Raw genomic sequence first — 12,478 nt, forward strand, 5'->3', positions numbered from 1 at the left:
TTTTTATCGCGCCGAATATTTGTATAAATATAACGGACGAACGACATTAGTTTTCAGTCAACGTTGCGGCCTAGCCACGATGTACATATGCACTCAATAAATATCTCACTATTTTAACTCTACGTGCGGCAGTTATTTAGTCTTACTAACGACCTTAACAAATGGCGACGGGAAATAAGGATCGAATTCCACTGACGGGGTCCATCATCAACACCGTTTCATATTAGCTAACGGGTCTCGTCTACATTATCGCACTACGAGGAAATCACCGATGGCCACATCAAGCATCGGACAATTTCCGGCCTTCGACCCTAGCTCAACCCAATGGACGATATACTCCGAAATACTAGACCTGTTCTTCATAGCCCATGGAATAAAGGCAAGCATTGGAGCCGACGCCTCCGCCACTCAAACCGTCGCGGATCAGAAGCGCGCTATCCTAATCACGGTATTGGGCGAATCCACATATACTCTACTGCGAACACTCATCGCTCCAGCCAAGCCTATCGAGAAAACGTACGAGGAACTCAAGGATGTCCTGACGAAACACTTCGAGCCACTACCGAGCGAAATTGTGGAACGATGTAAATTCTACAAACGCGACCGGAAGCTGGGAGAATCCGTATCTTCATACGTAGCCGCCCTGCGCAAAAAGGCCGAGTTCTGCAACTTTGGCTCAATACTCGACATCATGCTACGTGACAGGATAGTATGCGGTATCAACAACGACCACGTACAGAAACAGCTACTCGCCGTGAAAGACATAGACCTCCAGAAAGCAATCAGTACGGCACAAGCACTCGAGACAGCAGAGCACGATTCCAAGGCAATAAAAGGGCACGATCAAGGGGAGGACTCCACCGTAAACAAAATATCACACCACACGTATCAAAGACCGAACAAAACCAGCCGTGGGGTTGCACAACAAAGACCAAACCACAACCACATGAAAGACACGGCGCAAAAGCAATGTATCCGGTGCAACAACACGGACCATCCAGAATGGGAATGCCCGTATACCACTTATAGCTGTCGTGGATGCGGAACCCAAGGTCATTTAGCAAGAGCTTGCCGGAAGAAGGGGAACCGCCAACGTCTAAATCAAGGCCGACAACCGCAGAGTAGGGAGGAGAGTAAATCCTACACCAATTGCATTTCTAACCAGGGCAGAGACATCGATGAACCAAATTAAGCGGACTTCAACACGGAAGCATATGCTTCACCCGTATCTTCAGAGTACGATATTTTTTATGTGGAAGAACGTAACGAATCCACAAACGGCGATAACTCCATCAATGACGTAGTATCACGCAAGATAGCCAATACCTCAACAGTACGACGTAGAAAACCTCCGCCAGCGATCAGAGTCACGTGCCATATCAATAAAGTACCGGTATCATTTCAAGTAGACACTGGATGGCTCAGGATACACCATAATCTCAGAATCACAGTTTTCGTCGCTACACCACACGGGACCCATGGGAACTGGTCCCGAACACCTAATGGCTTACACCGGACATCGTCTCGACATCAAATGCGAAACTGAGGTGACTGTCGACTACAAAGACAAGACATTGAAGTTACCCCTAGTGGTGGTTCGCGGAGAAGCAAAAAACATCATGGGACGTGATTGGATTTTTTCCGATTTTGAAGTAATCCCACCTATTAACGAGCACATCATGAACGTAGAGTCATCGAACGCCGTCCTAGCCACAGCAATGAAGAAATACGATTCCCTGTTCTCTCCGGGAATCGGTTGTCTGAAAAATGTCAAAGTAAAACTACACATACGCAAGGACGAGCCAACACCGCGATTCCACAAAGAAAGATCAGTCCCGTACCACCTAAAGAAAAAAATTGACGACGAGATTATCCGACTCGAAAATATGGGTATTATAAGTCCCATACCATACGCAGAATTTGCCACACCGGTAGTACCCATAATGAAGGACGACGGCACGATACGCCTGTGTGGGGATTTTAAAATTACGACGAATAAAATACTAGACCGGGAAATCTATCCATTACCCAAGGTTTACGACATTTTCGCTCAATTAGCCGGATGCAAGATCTTCGCTCGCATCAACATGAGGAGTGCGTACAACCAATTGGAGCTGGACGAAGAATCACGGAACTACGTCATCATAAGTACGACAAAAGGACTTTATCGCTACAACCGACTTCCTTTTGGAATTTCATCGGCATCGGCAATCTTTCAACGTCAAATGGAAATACTGCTGCATGGTCATCCATGCAGCGTGCCATTCCAAGACGATATCCTCATCGGAGGGACATCGCCCAAAGACCTATTATCTAAATTGGAAAAATTATTTACGACGTTCACCAAGGCAGGGCTGAAGCTTAATCAGACAAAGTGCCAGTTTCTTAAAACATCCGTAGACTTCCTTGGATATCACCTGGATTCCGACGGTCTGCATCCACAACAACACAAATTGATTGCCATCAAAGAAGCACCGGCCCCGCGGAACATAGAGGAGCTCAGGTCTTTTCTTGGGGTCATCAATTACTATTCCCGCTTCATTCCCAATTCATCGACCTTGCTATCTCCACTTTATGAGCTTTTAAACAAATCAACGTCGTGGACGTGGTCTAAAAAACAGCAAAATACGTTCGAGGTCGCCAAAGACGCCATACAATCGTCAGACCTTTTGGTCCTTTTCGATCCGGGAAAAGAAGTTTTTCTCGCCTGTGACGCATCACCCGTGGGCCTCGGAGCAGTCATATCCCATATCGTCGACGGCACAGAAAGACCAATCGCATTTGCGTAACGGACACTGACAGCTGCCGAGAAAAACTACGCCCAAATCGAGAGAGAGGCTTTATCGATAATTTTTGGCGTCACGCGTTTTCGTGACTATCTGCTGGGAAAACAATTCACGCTAATAACGGACCATAAGCCTCTGATCTCCATCTTCTCAGAAGACAAACCAATACCACCGACAGCCGCAGCGAGATTACAGCGGTGGGCATTGATGCTTTCAGCCTACGATTACAAAATAAAATACAAAAAGGGAGCACTCCATAGCAACGCTGATGCGCTCAGTCGGTTACCTCTAAAAACTTCAGAGACCGAACCACCAATACCCACCGAAATGGTATTACTCGTTCGCGGGGGAATCAACGGACCAGTCAACGCCAAAGAAATGTCACAAGCCACTGAAAATGACCAAGCGCATTGAAGACATACCACAGACGAGCCACGGAAATATCAATAGTAGACGACATATTATGCATCGGAAATAAAGTAATAGTACCTGAGTATCTCCGCCCAAAGATAATGAACGAGCTGCACAGCACGCATCAGGGTCTTCGACCCATGAAAGAACTGGCAAGAGCGAAAGTGTGGTGGCCCGGTATAGATAAATACTTGCAAACGCTATCCGAGTCATGCGAGACATGCAGAATACACGCACCAATGCCAGCGCAAATATTTTCACCATGGCCACAAGAAACAGCACCATGGCGGAGAGTACACATCGATTTCGCCGGACCCATAGAGAATCATTACTTGCTAATCACAGTGGATTCCTTTTCAAAGTGGTTAGAAATCGATATCACAAAATCAACCACGTCCGCAACTGTGATCCGATGCCTTCGCCAACATATGGCACGTTTCGGTTTAATTCCTAGGCTTGTATCCGACAACGCCACATGCTTTGTCAGCGAAGAGTTCCAAGCATTCACTACGGCAAATGGTATTGAACACTTGACGTCAGCACCATACCACCTGGCTTCAAACGGCCAAGCGAAACGATCAGTGAGAACGGTCAAAAACACCCTCAAGAAAATCACAGGTGGCTCAACTCCCGAACTTGACATAATCAACACCGGACTGGACACTTACGAGGGCTCCTTGGATATTCGGATAGCCAGAATCCTCATGAACTACAGAAGCACTCCAGTAAAAGACGGACTTTCACCAGCGGAAAGAATGCTCAACCGAACAATTCTCACTAAAATTGACTTGTGCAACCCGAAGCAGTTGTCGTCCGCACCAAAGGCGACTACCAACAGGCGGGAGTTTTCCGGGCGAACAGTGTTTGCCAGGAATTTTGGGAGAGGGGAAAGATGGATACCTGGACGAATTACGACAAGCATAGGGAACACGATGTATGAAATTAACACCGACTCGGGACTCGTGATACGACGTCAAAAGAAACACGCGAAGTCGACTCCCCTGCCGAGCCACGAATCCACAAACTGGCAACGGATCCTCATCACTCGCAATCACCGTCACCGCCATTGATATGGATGAATTTGCAGCATGTGATAGCGCCGTGCACAAGCAACGACGTCTCACGACCTACAACCAGCCAAGTGACCATAGCCAGACAGCGAGTTCCACATGCCCACACCCTAACAGGAGTCAAACAATAAGCGACGGAAATCAATCTCCTCACGACGCAAGTCAATCCCGGTCGGACAACTCAGCAACGCAAGTGAGGAGGGGTACTCCGAACGATCCTCAAACCAAACCTTGCATTGAGCCACGAAGATCAACACGCTCCAAGAAACCTACACAATTTTTCGGATTGTGAAATTCGCGCCAACCATTACCTTTCTTTATTGTATAATGGTTTCATTAAGAGTATAGATATAAATTTGGGTCCCATTGTTTTTTAATCTACAATATGCGAACGCGCCCTTTTTTATCGCGCCGAATATTTATATAAATATAACGGACGATCGACATTAGTTTTCAGTCGACGTTGCGGCCTAGCCACGATGTACATATGCACTCAATAAATATCTCACTATTTTAACTCTACCTGCGGCAGTTATTTACTAACGACCTTAACAGGGCGCAAGCTAGCAGCCGATTAAAATACATTGGGTTCATCCACTCGTGTCGGTTACCCAAGTGATTTAGTGTTGTATACCAAATTACCTGCATGCAAGGGAAAATTATTGAAAACGGAAAAATATGCGAAATTTCTTGTATCCTTTCTCTATGGCCTTCGCATTGCCTAGCAGCATACCGAAAATGGTTGCGAATAAAAGGTGCCTAGTGAGCCAATGCTTCGAAGCCCTTCTTTTTAGAAAGCTAAATAAAACATTGTAAGGTTGATCAAAGTTTTCAATAAAAGACAAAAACAAAAACAAAACTCCATCAATTTCTTCAAAATATTCTTTGAAGCGTGGCAGATGTCTCACGAATGTTTAACACCCACATAAATGCCTTGTTTTGAAATGACTATAATTCGTAACTAGTACTTAAATATGTGAGTAAGTTATTCTGTTGGATTTAAAATTATCTTACTCAGTAAGGCAGTGACCTGAACATGCGCAACGGTGATTTTACACCTGAATTGTTCCGAAAGTTTGTGCGCTTCGGCAAATGCTAGCTCAAAGGCTAGCACTTCCATATTTGTGCTCTTGCCTTTGGCATGCCTAACGTCTGTGGACCTCTTAGCCTCAATCATATTCGATTTCGTATCCACCAAAGTGTAATTACAATCCTTGGCAGAGTGTCCAGGTGAGTCATTTCTGGCATCATCAGTGACTGATAAACTCTGGCCTCTGAGTTCTTCAAAAGTTATTATTTGAGTTTTCTCCCAAAAATCCTTAACCGCCGGCGCAATGAAGTGGTATTGATAGCTTTAAAAAGTAAACAAATGTTATTGATAATCGACAAGGTGAACATATGACAGCACTGAACAGTGATGGCAATACTCAAATCGTCTAAGACAAGTAAGGGGCAACGTTAAAGAAACAAAGTATTGCGAAATTCACCGGAGGAGCGAGAACAATGTTCAGGAAGTTGCAAGTGTCAGACTAAAGACTGGTATGCAAGTCGGTCATAACGCACTAAGCATGTTACCAGAGCAGAGGAAAATCAAGTGCATGTGCATTGCATACTATTTTAAAATTAATAATATAAAACAAAAATAAAATATATCATAAGTAACGTAATAACAATAAGTATGACATTTACTATTCATCCAATGCAAATATTTTAATGATAGCCTGTTTCGCCAATGACAACGTCAATCGTTATGTAACAATGCCTTGGACTGACAATTATCCGCGAATCAGTCCTAGTTTTTGGACGATACTCGGGAAATTGTCCCCCGACAGTCTTTTCAACGACCAGCCAAGGCCTGATAAATATTGAAAAGCTTACAAAAGTGCAAATAATGCTTACTTAAGTTTCCGGAAATCTTTTGAAATTTGTTTTTTCTGTAAGGGTCTCGCGAAGTCTTAAGAATAACGACGAAGTAAAGTCACTTGAAATCCAAAATCTGGTGCCCAAAACGATCCTACGTGACTGGTAGCAAATAGCGATCGTAATATAGACTCTTAAGCCGGGATCTAGGTTTGCCAAATTCCAAGTGCGGATTATCGTACCGAGTTTCGATTTGGATCGTACTAGATTAAGAAGGATCGTACGGGCGAAAACAAGTCACTGGAAAAGATATATGAAGATTAAAAAAACAGTTTGTTAAACCTATTATTACGTATAATTCCCGCTCACTTTTATGTACGAAAAAACACGTTAGAAAATATTTTGTGAATATTTCCGATTCGTGGTCACAATTATCACGCCCCCAACAAACATCAAGAGCGTGTTTGGAATTTAGAATCTGGGAGATAACCTTTGCTAAAGATGCAATATTTAAAGATATATAAAGGTTTCCGCTCTAAAGAAAACAGTTTATTACACGGAACGTACTTCGGATCGTATTTTCTCGTAAGATTGTATTTTTGCGGTACGATCCAGCCTTCGGATCGTATATCGTAAAGCGGGTTCAATTATCGTACAAATACGATCCGGATCGTACATCTGGCAACTCAGCTGGGGCCACATTTACACCACGAAATCGCTTCAAAGCGCTTTGTTACTGGTTTTTAAAGCGTTCACACTTGCTAGAAATCGCTTAAAAGTGTTTCGAAGCGGTTTGGAAGTGTATTTGACCGAGACTTTATTCACGCTAATTCAATCGGCTATCAGAGCTGTTAGACGTATGGGGTAAGGGCTGGTGGCTGGTATCATGGTGAGATGCCCTTTTTAGGGGTGTTTTTTTGCGTTGAAATTTATTTTCCTTCCCCCCTCCCGCCAGTCGCTTTCTAGGGTCCATGCGTTTCTCTCCCTATGCTACACTAGATATATAATAGACAGTTTTAGCACCTAGACTATGTGTACAAGCGGGAATTTTGTTATGGGACACTTTGGGTTCATTTCAATAAAAGCTTCATTATCTGAAAATTATAATGCTCCCTATACGGATTAAACTCTACCTATTATATAGTATCAGACAAGAACGCGATGTAAGAGCAAAATAAGACACCCTTTATATAAAAGACAATCCAAAAATTGTAACCTTAGGGCAGCGGTTCCCAATTTTATTTTGCTATGGAACCCTAAATTATCCACCTAATTCTGGCGGAACCCCAACTAATTTTTTTTACTCATTTTAAACTCTTGACACAAACAAAGATGGCCGCGCTGCGAATTCTCGGAACCCCTGTGACCCTTTTACGGAACCCCAGGGTTCCGCGGAACACCTTTTGGGAACCGCTGCCTTTGGGGGTTCAAAGAGCGAGGAAGGCCGTAGTACCGAATTTCGAAAATAATTTATCTTTTTAGTCTAGTTCAAGTTTCGGACACGCTTTGTCAGTTTATTTTATATAGAGCTAGACTATGAAAAAAAATCGGTCACGCGTAAATTACAAAATGCAAGAATCCCTAACAAATCCATGGGAAGGGTCCTGCAATTGCAGACTCGGTTATAATAAAATTACAGGGAGAGATTCTGGCTTTTGCAAAAAAAAAAATGGGAAGCTATGCAGTGATAAATGCACGTGCTATGAAATTGGCACTAAGAAACTCCCATGCAAGAACGGCAAATAAATGAATTTTAACGGTTCAAAAGTTTATCAATAAACGTCAAACCAACGCCAACACATCAATACAACTATATCTAAGTCGATGAGAAAACCCGTAAATAAATTACAAAAAACTAACTAAGTGGACCAACCCCGGGTCTACCCTTTAACCATCTTATCTCTGCTAACTGCGCTAAAATAAGATTTGACCTTTAAATTTTCATACGTAAAACAATTTTGACTTTAAAAACTATTAATATAATCTTCCGCTTAAGCTTAGTTTATAATTTTCCATGAGCCGTTACATGTATCGGTGGTTCTATGGTAGAACGTCTGCCTGTTACGCAGGAGGACTCGGGTTCGAATCTCACTCGATGCAATCGCAATTTGATATTAATATGAATACCGTGAACAATTGGTGGAAACCCTGCCATTTGGATGTTGAGACGTTTACGTAACCCTCAGCACTCGGGCCGTCCCAAAAGTCATTATGAAGAATTGGAGAGAAAATATCCATCTATACAAAACGCGCACACAACAAACTCATCACCCACAACCGCCATAACACAAACTCAACATTTACATACATAAAAATTACAATAATAAAATTTCCAATAAAACTAGTTCCCCTCGGAGAGGTAAAAAGTTCTTTGGTCTTACGCGCTTAGCGGCGAAATATTCGCCGACCTCTAAACCCTAAGACAACCGATGTTTTCGAATGGCGGCGCGCTAATAAAGAACGTTTCCCAATTCTTGCCAGCCTTGCTAGAATAAATCTATCGGCACCTGCATATAGTGTTGATGGTGAAAGGCTGTTTGGTACAACCGGAAAGCTACTTACAAAATTAAGAAATAGACTGAAGCCAAGCCTCGTTGAAGAACTTCCTTTTTTAAAGGGAAATGTCAGGTTGTGGCCATATAATATTATCATAAGGTAGTTAATCGAGTATTTTATTATTTTTAAATGTTTATCCTACAAATGTTTTTCGAATACTTATATATCTGTGCATCCCTAGTTTTCCATCCCTATGCGAAGGCCCTCATTACATCATCCCCCCCCCCCAAAATGGAAAACCAGCGGAGGTAAAGAGGCATCCGGGACGTCCTCCAGCTGCATCTCAGAATCGTGGGACTCAGAAGAAAGATACAACAGAAGCTGGTTAATTTGCCAAGTCCCAGCCAGCTCCCCAGTAACCATATCCATCAACATGTATGAAACCGGAGTTAGGCGTTCTACGATAGGGAACGGACCCAGCCACCTAGGGAGAAACTTCTTGGTCAGGCGCTTGGCCGCCCTGGTAATGCGATGAATAACGCGTCATACCATCATACCCACTTCTAGGGTCCACTCCCAGTAATTCTCATCATAATACAACTTCTGGCAATCCAAGGACAGCTGAAGGTCCAGCAAAGGTCCCCGCTTGTATTCGACCACATCGGCTTCTAAAAAGGTAGAAACTGCAGGAGTACTACCACTATCCCAAGGAACTACGGGCTCATACATATGGTGGAGGTCAAACGGTGAAAACCAGGTGGACTGGTGAATTGCACTATTGATGGCTAATTGATTCAAAGGTAAATCCCCATCCCACGCTATATGACAATTCCCCAGATACATATTAATCATTTCCCTCAGGACCCTGTTACCCGCTCTGTGAAATAAGACTGAGTCGTAAACTTAGGCTGAATATGCAAAAGGCGACACACATTAACCTACAACCCAGAAATAAATTGCGGACAATTGTCGGATAATAGCGCCCGCATGATACCATGGCGCGAGACATATTGGACCAGGACCTTACGGACTGTGATAGACGTGATATTGCGGACAGGAAAAACCTCCACATATTTCATGAAGTAACCTCTAATTACCATCATGAAACAGTTTTGATTCTTCGTCCCCGTCATATCGATCCCCACCAGATTCCCAGGATACAGCTTAGTGAAAGACAGCATTAGGCCCGTCCTCTTGGTATTCAAAGGCTTATAGCGTTGTCAGACCCCACAGGCTTCTGATGTGATCTCGAACCACACTATAGAGCCGAGGATGATAAAAGCGAGCCGAAGCACGGGCGTATGTCGCCGTCTGACCCCTATGCCCAGACAAAGGATGATCGTGAAGAGCACGTAGAACCAGTCCATGTAAAGCCTTCTGGAGAACCACCTTGGCTGACTTGCCATCTATAGCCTTGCGGAACAGCCCCTCCAGACTAGTGCCTGGCTTCACGCGCTGCCTAACCGTCACCAATAAAGGATCCACCCCTTGAGCCTTCACTATTTTATGCAGAGAAACCACCTCCGCGGGAACCACTATTCCACCCCTTATACAGACCAAAGAATGCACCCCGCCCAGAATATTGTGAACAGGACCATCAGGCACCTCGGGAACGCCATGATCCACGATGTTAACGTCAGCACAGGAATCAACCGGACAGCGGGATAGGGCATCAGCAACCAGATTCTCCATCCCAGCCCAATGAAAGACTTCGAAGGGCAAAAACTTCTGCAACCGGAGCGCCCATCGCATCAGCCGACACTTCTTGCTTCGTAATTTAAGCAACCAGCACAGGCCTTGATGATCTCAAACAACCCCGAATTCCCAGAAACCGAGACCTGCCGCTAAGTATAACTATATTGATAAAATAACCATTATACACAATCATTTTTGTTCCTCGTATCACCGAAATGTAATTCGATGTATTTTGACGTATAATTTACCCCAGTGGTTGAAGAGTTCTGCCTCGTACAGCTTTGAGGGCTACGTGCCAGTTAATAATAATACACGCAAATCCTGCTAAATATCTGTTCTCCAAAGAAAAAATACATTGTTTTGAAATTTGAGGTGGTAATTGTTAGTAAAGTAATGTTTTTTCCGATCACCGTTTCACCCTTCGAAGAAATATGGACCTTTATAGGAGTATTAGTGCCAAGATTTTGGAGCTTTATTATTATTCTGGCTATTTTAATTCCTTTTTAATTCGTTTTTGATTTGAAGAAGAATTTCTCGAAGACCTATTGTTACAAGTAATTTGTAAAATTTTTAATTTATTTTAATTTGTTTAGGGTTTAGCTTTTTAGCACCCTTTTCACTGTGGATTTTTCTACCTTTTCGCGTGTTTAAGTCGGTTTTGCTTAACAGTCCAATGGTAGTTCTTATGAACATGAAATGTAGGGACCGTCTTGAACATCAAATTAGTCGAAACTATTTTAAAATAGCAATATTTTTCAATAAATGGAGATTTATTTAGAATCCACCAAATCCATAAAGCTTAGAAGCTTACATATAGACCATGATTGTGTAGCCTACGATAGTTGTAACAATAAAGGTTTATTTCTGACAAAGCACGCGGCCCTTTTTTCACGGAGGAGCCAACAGTGGCATCTAGTTCCTTCTTCAGCCCAGCGTTAGAAATGGACAGCAGTCAAATAGCAAAAGAGTCGTGTCCGGCAAATCCGATCGGCACAACTTGTTACATAAATATTCGGGACAATTTCTACGTGATCACTGGGAATGGACAGTACCGATTGACGTCCACGGACGATCCGAACGAAAGGGAATTAGGGATACGAAGTTGAAGCTCTTCCCAACTGCAAACGTAAGTGTTCATTTTCGTTAAACGTTTCACTTCTAATATGCGTTCTAGTGATAGTATGGCTAACGATCAACGCCTCCGCGAGTGGCCGAATCAGCGGCAACTGCGTCAACGCGTCAAACGACCATCATTGCTCCTCAATGTGCACCGGCAGCGTCGTCCCTTGTGTCATGACCACGAATTCAAACGTTGGACAATGGTTCACTAGTTTGGCCGTTTGTCAAAGTAAGTCATGGACCCGTCGTGTTAAAACAATCTTTACTCAAAAATCCAGACTAGTTCAAGTGTTCCCATTAATGCCTTTTGCTTGCGTTCTGCCCGAAAATAGATCAATATAAACAGTTTTATGGTTTCTGGTAATTTTGGTTAAGTTCAATATATATGCCAATAAAAGTAATAATCAGCTAGGATAATACCCAAGGCACCACCTTCGGCCCAAATCATCTAGAGACTTAGAATGCCTTAAACAGGTGGCCGGCTTACAATACGTAGGAGGGTGGTGGAATGCTCTTCATGCCACGCGAGCCAGCAGCTCCCTACACAAAATATTACCGTTAACCTCAACAAGTTTTTATGGAAAGAGGAAACCGAAGAATTCGTGGGAAAATCCCTTAAACCAGCGGGGAGTGAACTGGCCAGCTCCCAGTGCCACAAGCTGGAATCGAACCAGTCTCCTCTTTCTATTCAGAGTTGTAAAGAAAAAGAAACGTGTATCCAAAGAAATATCAATGATTCACATATAAAAATATAAAAAGTGTTAATTTGTGGCTTAGTTAGCGATGTCGTCACCACCGAGTTATTATTTCAATATATCACTTGGCAATTATACTAGTCGAGTATTTTGTGTATACATAGTTTGCATTCCTTCGGCATCAATAAAGCAGTTCCAAGTATAGATGTATGCACCAAGAATAAATATGTAATATTTGTAATTTGAGCAAGAATGAACTGTACAATAACGCCATTTTGCTGGTGTAGATTTCTTACTTATACGCGAGGGTTAACAGTTTCAATCGTTTGTTTGCGGATTTTAATTA

At 43.1% G+C, this 12,478-nt stretch overlaps 1 protein-coding gene across 1 annotated transcript; it reads left to right on the top strand.

Annotated features, from left to right (window-relative positions):
• The first annotated feature begins 271 nt into the window (after positions 1 to 271).
• LOC149946447 (uncharacterized) lies at positions 272 to 1,192 on the top strand. The gene has a single exon (XM_090170763.1). It carries the CDS (start codon positions 272 to 274, stop codon positions 1,190 to 1,192), a length of 921 nt encoding a protein of 306 aa, XP_090026889.1.
• The last annotated feature ends 11,286 nt before the right edge of the window (positions 1,193 to 12,478 follow it).

Source organism: Leiobunum rupestre, chromosome 4, assembly GCF_980474605.1.
Source record: "Leiobunum rupestre chromosome 4, qqLeiRupe1.1.hap1, whole genome shotgun sequence".
NCBI classification, from domain to species: domain Eukaryota; kingdom Metazoa; phylum Arthropoda; class Arachnida; order Opiliones; family Sclerosomatidae; genus Leiobunum; species Leiobunum rupestre.